This window comes from Cebidichthys violaceus, unplaced genomic scaffold, assembly GCF_023349555.1.
Source record: "Cebidichthys violaceus isolate CVI_PGR_0920_01 unplaced genomic scaffold, fCebVio1.0.p SCAF_4, whole genome shotgun sequence".
NCBI lineage: Eukaryota > Metazoa > Chordata > Actinopteri > Perciformes > Stichaeidae > Cebidichthys > Cebidichthys violaceus.
Genome location: NW_027176594.1, coordinates 1,931,349 through 1,951,164, shown reverse-complemented (window position 1 = coordinate 1,951,164; position 19,816 = coordinate 1,931,349). Strand labels below are relative to the sequence as shown.

General features: G+C 42.4%; 3 protein-coding genes across 4 annotated transcripts in view; 2 read left to right on the top strand and 1 right to left on the bottom strand.

The window, feature by feature from the left end:
* Window positions 1–633: 633 nt before the first annotated feature.
* ears2 (glutamyl-tRNA synthetase 2, mitochondrial) lies at window positions 634–5,567 on the bottom strand. Its single transcript, XM_068727721.1, has 10 exons — window positions 5,257–5,567; window positions 4,736–4,891; window positions 4,386–4,575; window positions 4,046–4,196; window positions 3,558–3,879; window positions 3,329–3,437; window positions 2,672–2,825; window positions 2,254–2,384; window positions 1,975–2,107; window positions 634–913 (listed from the first exon to the last, which is right to left on the bottom strand). The coding sequence occupies exons 1-10, from the start codon at window positions 5,390–5,392 to the stop codon at window positions 812–814; spliced, it is 1,584 nt and encodes a 527-aa protein (XP_068583822.1). The 5' UTR covers window positions 5,393–5,567; the 3' UTR covers window positions 634–811.
* A 710-nt stretch (window positions 5,568–6,277) lies between these two features.
* On the top strand, window positions 6,278–9,445 carry LOC137885040 (piggyBac transposable element-derived protein 4-like). The gene is made up of 3 exons (XM_068727172.1): window positions 6,278–6,521; window positions 6,949–8,058; window positions 8,492–9,445. The coding sequence occupies exons 1-3, from the start codon at window positions 6,355–6,357 to the stop codon at window positions 8,949–8,951; spliced, it is 1,737 nt and encodes a 578-aa protein (XP_068583273.1). The 5' UTR covers window positions 6,278–6,354; the 3' UTR covers window positions 8,952–9,445.
* Window positions 9,446–10,742: 1,297 nt separating this feature from the next.
* LOC137885344 (uncharacterized) overlaps window positions 10,743–19,816 on the top strand; it is a 32,701-nt gene continuing 23,627 nt past the window's right edge. The window contains exons 1-10 of one of the 2 annotated variants that reach the window (XM_068727570.1): window positions 10,743–10,856; window positions 14,660–14,757; window positions 16,150–16,168; window positions 16,320–16,356; window positions 17,283–17,405; window positions 17,696–17,895; window positions 18,017–18,120; window positions 18,326–18,438; window positions 18,601–19,065; window positions 19,639–19,713. In XM_068727570.1, the coding sequence (XP_068583671.1) occupies window positions 14,706–14,757; window positions 16,150–16,168; window positions 16,320–16,356; window positions 17,283–17,405; window positions 17,696–17,895; window positions 18,017–18,120; window positions 18,326–18,438; window positions 18,601–19,065; window positions 19,639–19,713 (1,188 nt within the window). In that variant the 5' untranslated portion in view covers window positions 10,743–10,856; window positions 14,660–14,705. Of the gene's footprint in view, window positions 10,857–14,659; window positions 14,758–16,149; window positions 16,169–16,313; window positions 16,357–17,282; window positions 17,406–17,695; window positions 17,896–18,016; window positions 18,121–18,325; window positions 18,439–18,600; window positions 19,066–19,638; window positions 19,714–19,816 lie in introns of both variants that reach the window. The other variant, XM_068727569.1, reaches the window with a different exon arrangement.

Genomic DNA, 19,816 nt, shown 5'->3' with positions numbered 1-19,816 from the left:
TCTGTTATATATTACACGTATAAAAGTGGTTAAGTATCCTTTACTTAAGTACAAGTAGTAATATAATAAAAATACCCATAAAATGTGTGTGTATGTACTTCAGTTACTTTCTTGTCAATAAAAAAATACAACAGTAATGATCAGTATTAAATGCTACACAATCCATTAAGTATTTAAAATTTAAAAAAATAAAAAATAAAAATGATAATCTAAATAATGAATTTCTTCTCCTAACCTCCACACTACGCGTCATTATCTAAAAATAAACAATGAATAAAGCACAATAAAGCCTCCAATTCTTAATAAATGATATCACAAGACAGTGAAACAGCTGGGTACAAATTCAATGTTTCATATAAGTTTAATTAAAAAGAGCTTTTACTTATAAAAAATAATTTAGGACTGCTGCTTTTAGCGTCCCTCTATTAGCATGACGGAGGAAAGCTAAAATGTTTGGTATTGATGACTTCTTGGAAAGGCTTTTCTTGTGAATGTACGATACATCCGTCTGTTATAGTTAAAAAAACAACAACAACATTTGCATAAAGTACAGCGGGTACTTCTCGTCCTCGGCTGCCCGGTCCTGTAAAATCTCACAGAACTGAATAAAACAAACGGACCACGTGAGAACAATCAGTTTTCATCCCTTTTATAAAACATTTATAATAATTCAAGTATTATTCAAATGAACTTATATCAGTGGAGTGCAGTCCGTTTTAAAATGTGCCCCAGTTAGCTTTGGCTGAATCAGCAGGTGGTTTCACGTAACCGTCTTCAACAGCAGCTCCTCTTCATCGGGTATCCGCGAGGTTCAACCCGTCTCTGAAAGCAGCACAAGTTTCTGGAATCGATGGCTGATCTCTGCGGGCCCCAAAGACACCATCATCTCGGCTACACTGGGCCCCTGCTGCAGGTTCAGAGGAGAACAGATGACCAGGGGTCAGCGAAGTAACGCAATCAAACCGCACAGTCAGAAAACAGGACCGTAACCTCTGTGAGAAGCAATCACAATCTGCTTCCTCTTTCCCTCTCGGACTATCAGCAGGGTTACTGTGGTGAGTGAGTCACAGTGCGATTTCCAAAGGCTTTAGTCATTACTATCATTTTAAAACATGCTATTTTAGAGTTTAGCTCAGTCAGAAATAAAATTGAAAAAAACGTGACTTGTGCAATTTAAACAGTCCAGCAAAAAATTTGTAATTTTTGATGAATACAGCAAAAACTGGTTGGATGCATTGCAGAAGTGGAGTTTGGAAAATACAGTTGCAGAAATGAAAATAGCAAGTGAGCTGAAAAAAACCAAAATGTATTAAAAAGGATGTTATCAGTTCCTCAGAGTCAAAATGATCTTAAAATATTACAATGCAGCTGCTGTTAGTGAGGCAAAAAAAACAATACCGACGGCTCAGAAACAACAACATGTTAATCTTTGATTTGTTAACCGAGAGAACAGCCGACAGAATGAAGCTGGATTTATTCTGTTCATTTTTTATCATAAGTACTAATATTGCACTGCTGTAACATAAGACACACATTGGAAAGTTTGAAAAAAACCCTCCATGCAGCAGAACCAGAAATATTTCATTTTTCATTCATTGTCAAAACCTGGAGCCTACATTACCCACAATGCAAAGTAATCATAGTCAATAGAGTGCCAAAGGGTTGACGCATTTTCGTTGGGGCGTACTGGTTTCCTCAATGGGATTCTTCCGTTGCATTTTGGATTATTGTAGAAAATAAGCTCTGCGGCAATCAAACGTTTGCGATGTTTTGTTCAGTAAGATAATCCTCACAAATGAACTCCGCTTTTAAGATTTGTGATGCATAAATGCACGAGCCAGAAGTAAAAAGCTAACGTTAGTCTATGAAGAAACTACACCACGGTGGCAGGACTTCAAGTCACCGCCACTAAGCTGCAGCGTTTGTGTTACCGTCGGTCTTAAAAACGAACATGTTGCGTTCAGGTACCTGCAGACCACTGAGAGCCAGACGTAACAGCTTCATCACGTCTCTGTATTTGGTGGCTTTAGTCTGCTTAGCCAGAGTCTTCAGATCTTTACTGAGGCGATCCACTGCCAGCTCCTCCTCACCTCGCTCAGCTATTAATCTGCAACACACACACACACACACACGCGCGCACACACGCACACACACACACACACACGCGCGCGCACACACACACACACACACGTTTATAAGCCTGTACGGTAAAGTGAAACACGCAGTTGGAGAGATTTAACTAATACGACATACTTGAGCACTAATGAAGCGATGTGCTGGGCCTCTGCGGTGAGCGCTGCCACCTGCTGGCTGGAGACGGAAGGACGAACCCACAGGTAAGAGTAAGCGGGACTCGCAAGCTCCTTAAGAGAGGATATGTGACCCTGTGGAGAGGGGAAGAGACCAGTTTCATTATTACTGTGAGAGACACGGCAGCAGTATTGAGAAATAAGAGAAGAAGCCACGTCGGATCGCCAATGAGGAAAAGTCTGAGGAAAACTAAAACCTATTTGTTGCACAGCCAGACTATCATGGCAAACAGTATCTTAATCCCTTCAGGTCTTTGAAGGGAACACCAGATAGTTCAGACTGTTTGCAAAGTACATTTTGTCAATAACATAGATTACCCTCTGATATTAATTAGCATTTGTGAGTATGCTGTTGCGGTTACCTTACGAAGATGCAGCACCCGCCTGATATAGTCCTCATGTAGTACTTCCTCATCCTGGATCTGTGCTGTACAGGCCTGCTGGATCTGTCCCTGCAGATCTCTTATCAACAGGAGACACTGCTCCTCATCTTCAATACGGTGCTGCAGGTGAATTCTGCCCCAATCAGAGAAGTTTGCTGATAAATGAACAATTACCTTTATAGAGGGAGAAAAGAGTAAGCATGCTAGCGCCCCTATGAGGCTGTACAGCTCAAAAAGGTGGCAGCAGAGGAAGACCATGTTGATACCCAAAGGGTTTATCGTCTATACAGCGAAAGAACAAGTGAAACATTTTAGGAAATGCGCTTATTTGCAGAGGAAGGTGACTCATAACTGTCAGGTAAATATAAAGCCACAGACAGCAGCCGATTAGCTTAGCTTAGCGTAAAGACTGAAAACAGGGGGAAATGGCTAGCCTGGGTCTCTCATAAAGCAAACTTTAAAAACGACGAGTTTGTGTTTTGTTTTTACATTTCATGCCTGGCGCAGCAACTTCCTGAACTCGTCTCTGTTGGACCAACAGGCAGCTCTATCTCCACAGAGCAGCACTGCTGTCCTCCTGTTATTATGATAAACATGACAGAACAGTACAAAGAGGGACGAGGAGCTCCGACTTGCCTGTTGAACTCTGGTAGTTTTTCCAGGTCTAACAGAGCAGAATGTGTTGTGATCTTTGACGGGTTAAACTCAGAGATCAGTTCATCTATCCTGCGTCCAATTCGATTGGCTGTAAAGCAACACAAGTCATTTAGAAGCATGTAATCATTATATTAAGGCAGATCACTGTATCTAGACGGTTTTGTAAATGCTAAATGTTTCCGTTCATTCCCTCTCCTCCGTCACTCACTGTTGAATCCAGACCCACAGTTGGTTGTGATGTCCAGCAGGGCCTCGGGCAGGACTCCGTCTCTCTGGAAGCTCTGAATGAAAATGTCCCCCTGCCTCTTGGACAGTTTAGTGCCATCTTTGTTCATCAGCAGCGGCAGATGTCCGAAGGCGGGCGGCTGCCATCCAAGAGCCCGGTACATGAGGAGGTGTTTGGAGGTGGAGATGAGCCACTCAGACCCCCGCAGCACGTGGCTGATCCTCATGTAATGATCATCTACTATGTTAGCAAGGTGATAGGTGGGAAAACCATCTGCTTTCATCACTACAGGGTCACCCTCCACCTAAAAAAAAGACAACAAAAGTTACTCAATTTTAGGTTGTTAGTAAATTCAATAAAGCATAAAAACAGCAGAGAGGAATGGAGAATTGATGGTCCTCACAGCCCAAATAGATGAATGACTCAGACGTCATTTAGTATGAACCCCACTGAAACACTACAAATCTGACCTGGGCCACCTCGTGATGATTCCGTCCAAAGATCAGATCCTGAAAAGGCTCGACACCTGCATCCAGACGAAACCTGATCACATGTGGCACTCCCTGAGCCAGTTTCTCCTGGACCTGCTCGGCCCGGAGATGACGACACCTGTTATCGTATCTGGGGGAGAGAGAGAGAGAGAGAGAGAGAGAGAGAGAGAGAGAGAGAGAGAGAGAGAGAGAGAGAGAGAGAGAGAGGGAGAGAGAGAGAATGAGCCTCTGCTGTAAATCTGACAAAGTACGCCTGTATGTTATCCTCAAGATGATTAGGTGTAACTGTGAATCGTGTGTGCATTCGTGCTGCAGCCACCTCGGCGTCTGTCCCGTCCTTAAGGCCTCTTTTTTTAGCAAGTCCAGTCTCTGAGAGCTGCAGAAACAGCAGTAGGCGTGATCACTCTTGACAAGCTGCTGGGCAGTCTGACTGTAGAGGTCCAGTCTCTGAGACTGCAGGTATGGACCGACCGACCCACCTCGACGAGGACTCTCATCTGGAGGTACACCTGGAGGTGAAAGGGAGCTTAGGTAAAAAAAAACGAAGACTGACCGTAAACCGGGGACACAATCAACCATTTCAACATGACATATTTATTAAGATATTACTAAGTGTACTGATCAGATCGATCCAATAACCGTGATGGATCACATGACTTCAGAACCTACCGGCCCACTCCAGCATGTCCTCGATGGACTCTGCAGCACCAGGGACCAGCCTGCTCTGATCCGTGTCCTCCAGGCGCAGGATGAACGAGCCGCCATACTTCTTGGCAAAGATGTAATTGTAAAGAGCAGTTCGGAGGCCTCCGAGGTGTAAGAAACCTGCAGCACACAATAATATAAATAATATATATATATATATATATATATATATATATATATATATATATAGTTACAACATCAGAATAGTGACAAAAATGTCCAAAGAGATGCAGAACAATATTAATGAAGAGAAACACTTAACGGCTCTTCACTTCACGCTGCAGCGAGTAGCGCCAAAGTTCAAACACTTGAATGCTGTGCAGCTTTTCTTCTGCACGTCTATTCATTCTGTTTAAACCCGGTATTTCTGCACAGTTGATGCTAATATTACGGTATGGTGAAAAGACAACATTGACCCAGTTGCTAGCTGTCCCTCTGGATAACCTAACAAGACAGTTTGACAGTATTCAGGTTGAGGACCTTACCTGTCGGACTGGGTGCGAACCTGACCCTCACTTCACCCTGAACCGTTGAGCAGCGTCTTGTAGCGTTCAGCTGGAGTTTAACCGGCGGCCTGTTTCTGACCGCTGACAGGCACCAAACACATCTCAACGGCATCATATTAAAGTTTTACATTCGCCAAGCTAGCATTAGCTCGCTGGCATCTCGACGACAGCAAGATAAAAAAAAAACACGAGACCTTATAATACCAAAAAGTCGTCCCTCACATGTGTACAGTCGGTGGTTCGTATGTTAGGAGGCGTTTGTTTGGGTCAAACACGATTTGAGTCTTCTTCGTCGAAACAAGACGGAAGACGAGTTGATCGTCCTGAAGGAGCCTACTGCCACCCAGCGGAGGAATATATCATTACTCCATCTACCAGATTCAAGCTTTCAACTTCTTTATTATCAAATCCACAACAACTACAGTGAAGCAGTCGTTGGCAATGGAAATATTGGATTTCAGGGTCCCTCCAACCACACTCTGTATAAATATATATATTATTTTATTTTTTTTAAACAGGCCTACTTGTACTTTAATTAAGTATCAACATTTTCCACTATATTTCAGAGGGAAATATTGTACTTGAAACTCCACTAAATGTATTTGACGATTATAGTTACTTTTCATGTTTTATACTGAATGTGAATATAATTAATTTAATCTTATTATTAAAATGTGTATATACGCTTCGTTGACATCTTATTTTGAAAACCGGACGTTGTTTCACGTCGATCATTCCGCTAACTTTGCAAAGTCCCTCGCTCGCTCCCGAGCTGGGCCGTTTGAATGCGTTTATATTTCAGTATATAGGTGCATTAAAATGTGTCTGCTGTTTTGACCACGGAGAACCAAGTGTCTGTTAATAAGAAGTCCTGCCCACAACCCGCCTCTCTTATTTTGTAAAAAGCCTGAACCAATAGCAACCGAGAGGTGTTGTTGACTGACACTTCATAGAGCCAATGAAATAGCCAATAGCCAATCACAGCACAGTAGGGCGGGTCTAAGCGCAAAGCGCGGTGCATGTTGTTTTCTGTCTAAAGTGGGGTGTTTTTAGACTTTTGAAGACTTTGCAGAGTGAATGATGGCGAAACGTACTAAGGAAGCTATACCTGCGTTTCAAGAAAAGCTTGTAAAATGTACTGAGCGTGAAAGCGACGAGTCCTTGGACGAACTATCTGACGAAGAGAGTCACGTGTCTGCTATTGACTCCGAGGCAGAGGCACCGTTTCTGCAGGAAGGATACAAGTTGGTATTCTATTAACGTTATATTTTGACATATTTAAGCTTTTGTCTGAATTATGAATTGTTCTTGTGTGCATGGGTGGATTATGAGTCTGCTTTGGATCAATACACCAAGACTTTAAAGTTGTTATGCAGCTTTTTGTCGTTTAGTGTCTGTTTGTAGTTGTCAGGCATCTCTGTGTTCTTTGTGTCTTTGTAGTTGTTTTGGTCTTTTAGTAGATACAATTTTTTCTGTCATCAATGGAATGCAAAACAACCCTCATTGTTGTGGTTTGGCATCTGTTTGTGATCGTTTTATAGTTTATTTGGGCTGATTTCTAGTGTCCCTCTGGTTGGTTTCTCTTCGAGTGGGAGGCCCCCGACAGACACTTTGGGCCCCTGTGCCCACCATGCCTGTTCATTAATCCTTGTTCCTCCTCTGTTTCCCCAGTGGCGACCTGTCGGAGGGAGGGCGATGGAATGACGCTGACGACGCGGACATAACGCCACCACAGCCCACCTTCAGACCCACCCGTTCACCAGGACCCCAGCTCCTACGCGGAGCTACCTACACGTCCCTGCAGCTCTTCCAACTGTTTTTTACTAACTCCACTTTACAGACAATCATCCGAAACACCAATGACTGTGGCTCGGCTCACTCGACGGCCTCCGACCCGTGGGTCGATCTGACATTGCAGGACATGTTTTCATTCATGTCCTTAGTCGTCTACATGGGGGTCGTGAAATGCTCTGCGTTGACCGATTACTGGCGAGGGGGTGAACTGTACGGCTTGCCGTTCCCGAGACGGGTAATGACCCGCGCGAGGTTCCTCAGGATCTGCCGGGCCCTTCGCCTCAGTAGCCCGGCGGCGGATGCTGCAAATGAGCAAAAGAGGGGCACGGCAGCCTTCGATCCTCTCTGCAAAATAAAGCCGCTCTACCAGGAGATGAGGGACGCCTGCATCAGGAACTATCACCCTAGCCAGGAAATCGCCATTGAGGAGCAAATGGTTGCCTCCAAAGCCCACATCGGGCTCAAGCAATATATGAAAAATAAGCCAGTCCGCTGGGGATTTAAACTCTTTGTCCTGGCAGACTCCCGGAGCCGGTTTACGTGGGATTTTTTCGTCTACCAGGGAAAGTTCCAGGGAAACAGCGGCCAGGGTCTCGGCTACGATTCGGTGATGGAGCTAATCGACACGAGGTTGCTGGGCACCGGCTACAAGCTCTTCATCGACCATTTTTACACAAGTCCCGCCCTTTTCCGCGACCTCCTTCAGAGGGGGATCTGGGCGTGCGGAACCGTCCGCGCGAACATAGTCGGTTTCCCGAAAACGAAAAACAACGGTCTGGACTCCAAATCTCCCCGCGGCAGTACCCGCTGGATCAGGAGGGACTCTGTCCTCTTCATCCGGTGGAGAGACACGAGGGACGTCTTCATGTGTTCAACAATCCACACAGCCCATGCGGAGGACGCGGTGCAAAGGAGGGTCAAAGGTGAAGATGGGCACTGGCTGTTGAAGGACGTCTCAGTTCCCCCAGCGGTGAAGGAGTACAGCCTGTATGTACTATTTATTTATTTCAATTTTAGTTCATCTTTATTTAAAGCTACTACGAGGAATTTGATTTTGTGCTGATTTTGGCGGTCCCTGTGGACTAAAGCAATAGTGTTTCCGAGCACCAGAGTCCCTTTTTTAGAAAACCTCTCATTTTACTGCAGCAGGGGTCTGACAGTCTCCCCCCACTCAGTCCTGGTTCTGGTTCTCCCGTGACTCCCTTCCCTCCAGCGTGGCCAGCAGTACCGGCCCAGGGCCTCTGTGCTGTCTCCCCAGCGGAGCTCTGCTCCTGGCCGGAGGAGGAGACGCTGCTGCCGGGGCGCGGAGCTTGTATATATTCAACTATTTTCTATTCCGTTTGCAGTGTAATGACTTGGTGTTTTCTTGGTTTGGTACATTTTTCTTAATGTCTATTTTTTTTTTTTCCTGTCCATCCAGGTGCGTGGGCGGAGTGGACGTCTCTGACGCCCAGACAGGGTCGCACAAAGTCCCCCACAAGACCCAGAAGTGGTATAAGATGTTCTTCTATCAGTTCATGGACATTGCAATCGTGAACGCCTTCCTCCTCCACAAAGACATCGCAAAGAGTAAAGGAGAGACGCCGCTGCGTCAGAAGGCGTTCAGAGAGAACCTCGTAGAGGAGCTGGCGGCGGCGGCGGCGGCGGGGGGGTCTCCCTCCACAGCCAGACGCGCACCTCCACTTCCTCCTCCTCCTCCATCACCAAGCGGAGCGCATCACAGGCCCGTGCACATCAAGGGGCACAGCACCACCGGTCGGCTGAAGTGCAGGCAGTGCCACGCAAAGACGCCGGTGAAGTGCTCCTCCTGTGATGTGCCTTTGTGCTTTGTTCCCGGTCGTGACTGCTATAATGACTGGCATGTTTCCAAAAGCCTGTAAAGTGTGTGTGTGTGTGTGTGTGTGTGTGTGTGTGTGTGTGTGTGTGTGTGTGTGTGTGTGTGTGTGTGTGTGTGTGTGTGTGTGTGTGTGAGATTTAAGAACACGAGCAGTGGGGAGCAGGTGAAGTTTCGCAGTGAGTAGCAGGATGAAGAGGGAAACCAATGGAGCAGAAGAAGAAGAGAAGACGGGCAACTGACGAGCAAAACTGGAGACAAATAGACACACAGACTTACTCACAGAAAGTAAGAAAACTAAGTGATTTAAACTGACAACAGGTGGTGGGAGACACCAGTTTAAGTAGTCATTACAGGAACTCGTACAGAGACTATGATGCAAAGTGCCACTGAGGAAAACACCCTCTTACCAAGTTACAGAGTCACATGTTCAACCCCAAGAGCTGATTTTCTATTGTAGATTGAAATGACACAAAGAAATGTTCGCACAATCCCTCATCATGTTTTAGACAAGTTAAATAAACTCACAATGTTGCCAGATATTATTTCTTCTCTTTTGAAAAAGAACAAAAGATTTTAGTAATTCAACTAGATCCCTAAATGACTGCTTTAAGTATAGTGTTAATTTATACGTGTAGCTTCAACCTGGGAACACACTAATGTGTTTCAATATTTTTTTTATAGTAGAATAAGTCAGATGGCCTCTGACGGAAATACAGAAGTAGCGTGACCTGTGAGTGTCGGTAGTAGTTTTAACTTTATTCTTCAATTTCTGAGTAAACATTGGTTTACTTTTACTACAACATCCTTCGATCAGTTTCCTGTTTTAAAGCTGTTCTGCTGTGGGACTGAGTCGCGAATCACTTCATATCCTGCTGATTTCAGATTGTTTAATGCCTCACGTAATTAACAAAACCAGTTTTACTCGATCTTTGTGTCTGGTGTGTGTGTGTGTGTGTGTGTGTGTGTGTGTGTGTGTGTGTGTGTGTGTGTGTGTGTGTGTGTGTGTGTGTGTGTGTGTGTGTGTGTGTGTGTGTGTGTGCGTGTGCCCCCACGCATGGACACGGCTGGTATTGTTTGTACGTCATCGTGGCAAATTGTGCACCTGTATTCACCCACTGTATCTGGAACTACCACGGAGGCGGTTCTGAGAGCTTCGCCCGGTTGTTATATTTTTGATGATTGTTGATTTTATCAACGCGATAGTCACACACTATTTGACCTCACAATGAAGGCTGAGGTTGAACATGGGTGTGGTCTGAACAAAGGCACAGGATCTGGGCTGGGGAAGGAATGGCACAATGACTTTACGCCCCCTGGCCCAATTTGTGATCCCATCACAAGATGGTGTCTAGTGTTCTTGTTATTTCTTAATTCAGGCATCAAAGCACATTGGCAGACCTTGAAATAATTGTGAGATATATATATAAAGGACATTAAAGGAAAACTCCTGTATGTTGATCATCTCACGGTCTGTGTTGCTCTCAAAGATAAACACTACTTTAGAGTTTGTGACTCAAAATAGATTTATTGAAGACATAGCTTATATATCCTCAAACAATTACTAGAGGTTCAACCTGCTGAACAAGAATAAGACGCAACTTCATACTGTGTGTCTCCATTCTTTCTCTTTTTTTTTTTTGCTCTCTTTCACTCAGACATTCATGTACAGAAAAGCTGACCCGTCAATGAACACACATGAACACATACAAAAAAACTCACGCACGTGAACGAACCAATTGCAGTGAGGCAGGAAAAAAAAGCCAACCTTGTCCGGCCCACTTGTGCAGCACCAAGGAGTCAGCCGGCATTAACCTGTGTCATTGTCACTAACAACACACCCTACAGCAGTTGACTGGTGCACCTGTGTCTCAGGTGTCAGGAGCGAGAGAACGAGTTATACCCAGGTACTTTACAGCTCCTGAAGGACTCCGGCTAAAACCGACTTTTGGTAAGAAATTTGGCTTTGATTTCATGTCATTTTATATTATATAATATAATAGAATTATAATATATAGTTTAAGTGTTGTTGTCAAGGTTGGTCCTATTTACTGATATTAATTGTATTTAAGATAGAATAAACAGCAATAAAGCTTTGCTAAGTTTATGGTGTATAGATGCAGGTCATACAATGATAGATGAAGGTAAAATAAATCTGTGATGTAATCACTTAAGGTACCATCATCTGGTCCTTTTTGTTGCGTGAGTGTGTGTTTTTGGCAACAACATGCTGTTTGGGGATTTGAGCAGTGGGAATAATACATTCTGCCTCATTAAAGTGGGGTTAGGGTGTGCTCAGACCTGCATGAGTAATATAAAAAGGTGACTTTCTAAATGACCTTTTAAAGAATAATAAATGCAGACAAAATTACTTTTTATTATTTAAAATTGTATTATGTTATTTATGGCTTTTTCTGAATGAAGTTCCTAGTGAGGAAAGAAAGACGCATTCAGACCAAATGCCACTAAGTAAAAGTAGCAACACCACAATGTAAAAATGTTCTTTTACCAGTAAAAGTCCTGCACTTAGAAGTACAGTATTATTCGCAAATGTTACTAAAAGTACCAAAAGTAAAAGTCTTTATGTAGAATGCTTCCTTTCAGGGTATTACTGACACTTTTTATGAATGTGTACATATCTATGTACATATGTATACAAGTGTATACAAGTTCCTCAATGTGGTGTCAATTTTAGCCTCTATATGTTAGTTACTCTATAGCACCATATTATATAAGATGTATAAGTATATTTTGCGTGTAAAATATTTTGCAGAGTAACTACAATCATCAAATTAATCATGATGCAGTGGGGTAAAACGTTTAATAAGTATGAAGTAGTATCAAATGAAAATACTCAAGCAAAGTATCTTAAACTGTACTGGGGGGACCGGACCCTCCCACTGGAATGCTCTTGTAACTTGACTTGCATCGTTGCTATCTTTACATCGAGGAACACACTTTGTTGTACTTGAACTAAAGTGAAAGTGAGCAACATTCTGTAAAGTTAACAATTTTACCATTTAATAATAATAATAATATATTTAATTTGTATAGTGCTTCAAAGGGTACTGAAAGGCACTTTACATGGTAAAAACAAAAACAATAAAAGCAATAACAATATCAACAAAAGAGATGACATAACAGTAAGAAACAACACAAAAACACACATAACTAGCTTCACAGGTTAAAAGCAGATTTGAATAGGTGAGTTTATACAGAAATAAAAAAATCTATTTTAGTCTATCACAGGTACATTTGTGATAACCTTCTATAACAAAACATTTGTAATCTATAGTTCATAATGTATAAGATAACATTTTAACTGTTAACCTTTATCGGGGGATTGTGTAACACCATTTTATTTTGTCAAAATCCTTTCAGACCCCATTCAATTGTCTTTTTCTTCTTACATAATTTGAATACAGAAAAACTAAAAAGGAAATGGGAGAAGGTGTGTGTGTGTGTGTGTGTGTGTGTGTGTGTGTGTGTGTGTGTGTGTGTGTGTGTGTGTGTGTGTGTGTTAACCAGCCTTGTTATACAAATATTTTCACACCACTTCTACTCAGCTCCAGGTTTGGAAATAGTGAATTAGTCACAAAGAATATATAATATAATATTTGTCTTTCACTTGCCAGAACTACAAATGTGTGATGAAGATGAATGATCCTGAACAAACATTTGACGTTGAACCAACTATTTATGAGTGTATGTTGCAACAAATGGCTTTGAAGGAAAGAATCAGTGGGTGAAAGTGTTAAAAGGGAACTCATGGGCATGTTATACCCACTTGGTGGGGACATTAATCTGATTATGTTAAAATTACAAAATGCACATTTTAGTTGAAGACTTTAGTTGAAAGGTCAGGTTAATGGTTAGAATTAGGCTGGTAGTAGTTAAGGTAAGAGTAAGTCTCCAGGACATTAATGCAAAGTCAATGTTATGTCCCCAAAATTCATGAAAACATGACTGTGTGTGTGTGTGTGTGTGTGTGTGTGTGTGTGTGTGTGTGTGTGTGTGTGTGTGTGTGTGTGTGTGTGTGTGTGTGTGTGTGTACTTATATTAATACGTTGTGGAGACTGTGGTCACACAGTCACATTGTGGGGACTCTCATTTGATGACAAAAAGCTGCACTGATTAATATTTTTTATATTAAGAATAGTCCATGTGTAATGTGTTGTAAAGAACCGTCACCTGGCTCCCCACAGCTCTATGGAGCCTTTTATTTTGAATAACTGTTTTGGTTTTTACGGCATTCAAACTCCGCTCTCATCAACCTAGTTTCCAGCCGCAGCAGGCAGCTGTTTTTCGTTTAAAAAAAAGCTCTGATAAATCTACTGTACATCACCTGCCCAGCACCAAACAGCACACAGACAAAGTTAACTAGTTCGGTGAGGATAGCGAAGCACCAAGCAAGCTTGGAATATTGGACTTACATTACATAAGGAGGACAGAAATATAACTCCAAGTGAATGCTTATGTAATCATGTTCATTGTAACTTGCTAGAGTACATATTTTCATGTTATAGGACAGATTTTAGCACTGTAAAATGTTTTTCATCTACTGGTTAGACTTCTTTGTGGCATTTAAAAATGCTAACATGTTCATACAGAGGACATACGATATCAATTTGCTACATTTGTGCGGAGTGCTAAGCTAGACAACCTGTTTATGTCTCATGACCTGGCCACCTGATTTATAGTGGAGTGAAGTGGAGTCACACGCAGTACCAACCCTGGTACACCAATGTTGCCCCGTATCTGCAGGGTGTCTGAATAGGTAAATGTTTGCGAACATGTTTACACCATAACATGGCCATGTTGTGTTCACAGTTTGGTCTGCTGCCCGCTAAGCAGCCAAAGAAAAGTCTATTGAAGCAGCTTTAAATGTTGCTGTTGAGACCTGGTTCTTGGTTGATTTCAGGGTAAAGGTCCTGGAAACGAATGCAATGCAATGCCATCCAAAGTGTCAAAAACAAGTCTGCGTGTGCTTTATTTATTTGCCATTTTACCATGACAGATGCTGAGAGATGTGAGTAGATTAGCAACAACATGAGAGACGGGACAAATATCAAACCCATCATGGGGAAACTCCCTTTTCTTGAGTTATATTTTGTTTTAAAAGTACACACACTGCTTTGAGAGGATTGTATACTGCATAGATGAAGGCATTAGTAATGAATACTGTGACTACGGTTCTGGTGACATTTTACAGAATATATTTTTTTCGAGAAGGGTGATATCCTCGTTGTCTTTTTGTTAATTGTTTGGAGGTGAATGGTGTAGAGTTTCAGCATTCTTTCCACCAATGCATCTTTTGTGTGATCTTTGTTCCACTAAGCTAAAGGCATTGTCACTTACTGGTAACATTTCTCACAGCCTCTCCCTGATTCATATCTGCCACCAAACACACATTTCCAATGACAGCGACTGGACAAATATGGGCTAACTAAAGATGTGTAAAAACAGTCTACTGATGTGATTTATGAAGTGTTGACAAGCCTAGATTTCAAAAGAGCAAAATGTGGCCCGACTATTTGATAAAAGCTACTTAACAATATTCCATTCTATACTTACTATTGTCAACCAGGATGATATAATGCTCTTCAATTTAGCTATAACCTTAAAAGAAAAAGAGGATTTGTAATTTGGAATAAACATTTGTAATTCAGACTTCTGATCCATCCATTAGTGTTTAAGTGCTTGTTGGTGTAGTGGCTCACTGTGTAAACCCGCTTTCTCTGATTACCTCCCCAGTGAATTTCAACATAAAGCCCTCTCACCCCATGAGACTAGTCACATCATGAGATCACGCTACCTATTTCTACTGGTTTACGTACTGGGGAGCTGCTTAGGTAAGAGCAGATTTTCTGCCTTTTCTTTTCTGTGTTTTCTGTGTCAAGATCTATTGTCAGGAAATGGCCAAAGACCAAATCCACTCTCAAAGGACAAGGCTGATGATTAACACCAACAATGAATCTATGCTGCTAACAAGTGCATCCAAAGCCTGACGTAGCTTATTCTTCTGTTCAGTTGAGCAAAATCTATTAAATCATATAAAGTAGCCCCACTGTTTGATTGGGTGACATGTTTTGTAAAAAATGATAAAGGTAACATGAGGTGAGTATTTGGAGGGAGGGAGGGGTACCAAATACGAGAGCGGAACAGGAGGAGAGGGTATGCGGGTATTTATGGATATGCAGGAAGTGGTAGGGTTGAGGAGTGGCCCTGCTCCTGAAATTCCAATAAGCATCTTCAATTAGAGGCAGCCTTGTTGTTTAAAGGATAAAGATGGTGTTACGCTGTCATTTTCTGTGTTGTCAACAAATCCCATGAAAAGACATAAATCAACATTGCATTGGTCCGTCTCTCAATGCTTCACAAGCCCATTTGTAACTACCAAAGATGTACTTTTAAAAAAAATGGGTCATAAATACATTGTTTAATTTTCAATAAATGCTCAGTAGTTATCTAAAACAGCTGGGCACTGTAGATTCAGAAAAATGTAGTTTGGACTATTTCCATTTGTAAGTTTATACACATTTTGTGCCTTAGGTAGTATTTACGGTAGCAGGTGACAGTGTTTGTGGGATTGACTAAAAATAAGTTAAAGTGAAGGAACATGTCCCCCAGTTCAACAATCATGTGTTTTTAATGTACAATGGCGGTCTATGGCATCAGACTTTGGATATACAAGACAATAGGATCCTCAGAAGGATTAATTCACTGTTGGTTTTGGTATTTGGACATTATCTTTTAAAGACTTTAAAGTCACTGCACATACCTGGACTTTCTTGGCCCATTTTGTTATGAATGTTTATTTTCTTTATTAAGTGATTAAATACAGACAACAGGCATTGGAATATATTCAGTGTAGATACAATTTTATCTAATAGCTCACAACGCTCTGTTTTGATTTCAGTTTGTCAGAATTAAAAAACTCAAGCAATTTTGACCCTTTGGACATTGGATAAAGAGTAATCCATCATAAGAATGAAAAAAAAAAAATACCCTTTTCTCCAACGCAGCCTTGCGTTTATTATCTAAATCACTACGGTTACAGCTCAAACCTCTATTTAAATTAGGTTAGAAATTGGATGACAGAAGAATATACAAAGCTATTATGTTTAAAGCATAAACAATTATCATCTCATAGAAACATGTCTCATGATAGAAATGTCATAAATATGTCTAAATCTATCTTAAGTCCTTAGTCTAGCTTAATGAACTTTGTCTCCTCCCAACAGGGACATCAAATGCACAAAGGTGAGATCAGACACACAACATAATCATTACAAAACCAGTGGAGGATACAATTTCCACTTGTAAAGACCTCTCCCTGTTTTAATTGTTATGACCTGTTTCCCCTCTTGTCATTAAACTTTCGCCGTGCTTGTTCTCTCCTGGAAAGCTACAGAAATGAAACCTGTCTTACAAGAGGAACATGTGGTCAGGTGAGTGATGATGTCACATACTTATACTTGCACAATGCACTATTGCCTATTTGTGCGCCGAAAACAAACAAAAGGCAAAAGAGAAATCACAAGATCTCCATTCTGTTCTATTATTATATTGCTCAATTTGGATTAATCATCACAATCAAGTTCCTCCCAAAGGTTCAGGTACAAACGTCATGTTCTGATTTGATCTGTCCTTTGATGGCGATTTCTCAGATCGTTTTCCAAACAATAAAAGATAAGACAAGTTCTGAAGTGGCGAAAAAGATTCAGCGTGGATATGGTGTGAGATACTAAATGACTGTGTTAGTATCTAACTGCATAACAGAAATATCACACAATAGATTGGCTTGCAGCGAAAATACTTGTACGATTAGAAGTGTGTGTGTCTTCAAGTCAACATCCATAGGAACGTACAGTACAGATGAAAAAAGAGACTACTGTAATATTATACAGGGAGCTTTTTATTTTACTGCGTATACTTTTATTACTATTACTTTTAATACCACTGAGAATGAGCCTGAATGTAACATCAGAGTGCCTTGAAAAAGGGAAGCCAAATTAATATTATTAATTACACCTGTGATTTTCCTGCTATTACATGTAAAAATGTCTGCTGTGTTTCTGTCCGCCGTCTGTACACGGCAAGCAGGAAACATTAGTATTTAAACACTTAGGTAATTGTTTTTGCCAAATCACAGTGAATGCTGAAACATAGCCGAGTGCGCAATTAGACAATCGGTCATAAATGGCACATTACGTGTCACGTTAAATGTTATGAACCCATTATGTCAGCTCAGTATTTGTGAGCTCTGTTTTCTTTGGAACGAAGCTTTCTGGTTGCCTCCACAGTAGCTTTTCAGGTTGGTTTACTTTGCTGTGTATCAAATCGCTCAAGTTTTCCTTTTGCCCGTCACTCCAAGGGGCCAGATCCGACCTCTCACTTCTTGCAGTGTGTGGGTTTGCCGTCAAAAGACACAGGGAGAGACCACATGCGGAGACTGAAAGGAATGCTTGAAGCGACGATGGATGTTTATACCTTCATGGTAGGACTCAATGTTCTTCAGCTGACACGTAACGGAAGGAATGCTGTCAGACATTCCCCCCTTACCAGTTGGTGTTGTAATGACTATTGTCTAATGACTAAAGAATGAATGTCTAATGATCGCTATTAGACATTCATTCTTTGCAGACACGGTCAGATTAACGGTGTGGTGGCTGGAAACTATTCCAGCCACCACACACAGCATAAATACATTTCTATATTTTTACGACTTTGTCATCCCACCTCTTCAATTTGTTTTTTTTCTACTCTCCTCCATCACCACACCCACAGAGGTCCAGCATGACAGGAGTGCCGCTCCTCGGCCTGCAGGGAGAGCTGGCATTAAACCCCGGAGCAGACCCCCTCCAGAACGAAGCCCTGGTCCAGATGTGGATGGAGGTCAAGATAAAACCGCTGCTGAAATCTGTCACCAAGCACTTCCTGTCCTGCCTCAGCACCAAGAACTTCAGCTGCTCCACCTACCAGACTATGTACGTCTGAGTCTCTGGTCCGCATGCATGCTCCTGTTACCTTTGTTACAACATCTCACCTCACCTTCTCTCTCTCTCTCTCTCTCTCTCTCTCTCTCTCTCTCTCTCTCTCTTCCTGCAGGGTGAGGGAGCTCAGCCACCATTATTCTGAGATGAATCCAGTCAGACAGAAGTGGATCTACACATTCTTCATGTACCCCTTTCTCTCTGGACACAGAGTAGCTGGTAAAGTTAATGTGCATACTTCGACTTTGTGATAAACTAGAAATGACTTAGACAGCACCTACCTCCATAAAAAGCTGCACATGTTGCTAAATTAGTTATTTCTGTAATAGTTCCCGAAACACACTAGTATAAACAACAACTTTACTTGAGTCTGATGCATTTAGATAAAAGGCTGGTCGACTCAGTGTGTGTAATATCTGTATAGGTTGTGTGAGCCCACAGCAGAGCAGCAAAGAGTGGTTGATGAAGAATTTTGGTGCCTTCAGAGCCATGGCCCGACTGAAGGACTTCACAACGCTCAACATGGTCTTCAGTGGAGTGAGTTCCTTCAAGATTTATCGGATTTCAACCCTGTATACTATGAGGTTACCAGTCAACCTCACAGGGACACAGTGGAGGACAAAGTTTGTCACACTTCTACTTCTTCATCTGATCCCCCTCCTCTCTTCTTCCTTGTTTTTTTTTTTCTCTCCCCCAAAGTTGGAGGTTCTACACCTGCTGTCTCCAGCGCAGAAGGCTGAGCTGCTGCTGAATCCTGAAGTCGCGGGTTTGGACAACGGCACCCTAAGCCTGGTCTTCCACAGCTTGTTAGCAGGGGGCCCTCCCCACAACTGGACGATCCCTGTAGGGGGCCACAACTGGACGACCCCTGGAGGGGGCCACAACTGGACGAGCCCTGAAGGGGGCTTCAACTGGACGAGCCCTGAAGGGGACTACAACTGGACGACCCCTGGAGGGGGCCACAACTGGACGACCCCTGGAGGGGGCCACAACTGGACGAGCCCTGAAGGGGGCTACAACTGGAAAACCCCTGGAGGGGGCCACAACTGGACGACCCCTGGAGGGGGCCACAACTGGACTGACTCTGGATCCCCTTCTACCTATCCTCCGAATCCCACATATTACCCAAACCCTCCACCGTCCCCACACACCAGCCTCGGAAAGGTACTGCAATGTGGCGTGGATGTACCGATGCTGCCAGGCTTTAATGCTAAATCACCCATCAAGTGTCTGAATCTAAAATGATTTGTTTTGTTCAAATCTTTGACGGACACACAAGATATAGTGTGTTTTTTTGATTATGTAAAGCTGCCTGAACCAATATTCTTACATGAGCAATGGACTAAATGACTAATGTTGTATAAGTGGCCGTTCGTGGTGATAAACCCACACAGAATTATCACCAAGTCTGCAAGTTCTTCTCAGCTCTGTTGTTTTGGTTTTATGCCTGGAAACATTACTGTTTTAATTCACTCTCACAGTTCTTCATAAAGGAATAGTTTGACATTTCGGGGAAATACGCCTATTGGATATCTAGCTGAGGGTTAGACGAAAAGATGGATACGTTTGATGAATGCACTCTACGTGCTCAGCACCAAACAGCTGATGCTAATGTTGCTGCGTATCTGCAGGATGTGTAAATAAGCAACTGTCTTTATTTAAATACTGTATAAGGGGAAACCCCTGTTTAAGATGTTATAATTCGTTCTCATCTCTCCTCTTTTGTTGCACATACAGGTTGTAAGTGGATTCATGACGGCTTTCAAACCCATTGGGAGCTTCGTTCATGACTTTGTGTCCTTCACACAAGAGGTGCCAGCTCTCTCTCTCACACACACACACACACACACACACACACACACACACACACACACACACACACACACACACACACACAGGCTACATAATTCAACGT

What these genes read in the sequence shown, in the direction of transcription:
- LOC137885040 (XM_068727172.1), top strand. Translation starts at nt 6,355, where the DNA reads ATGATGGCGAAACGTACTAAGGAAGCTATACCTGCGTTTCAAGAAAAG. An exon ending in TTTCTGCAGGAAGGATACAA is followed by an intron (nt 6,522 to 6,948) that starts GTTGGTATTCTA and finishes CTGTTTCCCCAG; the next exon opens with TGGCGACCTGTCGGAGGGAG. An exon ending in GCGGTGAAGGAGTACAGCCT is followed by an intron (nt 8,059 to 8,491) that starts GTATGTACTATT and finishes CTGTCCATCCAG; the next exon opens with GTGCGTGGGCGGAGTGGACG.
- ears2 (XM_068727721.1), bottom strand. Translation starts at nt 5,392, where the DNA reads ATGATGCCGTTGAGATGTGTTTGGTGCCTGTCAGCGGTCAGAAACAGG. An exon ending in GGACATGCTGGAGTGGGCCG is followed by an intron (nt 4,576 to 4,735) that starts GTAGGTTCTGAA and finishes TTTCACCTCCAG; the next exon opens with GTGTACCTCCAGATGAGAGT. An exon ending in TACGTCTGGCTCTCAGTGGT is followed by an intron (nt 914 to 1,974) that starts CTGCAGGTACCT and finishes TCTCCTCTGAAC; the next exon opens with CTGCAGCAGGGGCCCAGTGT.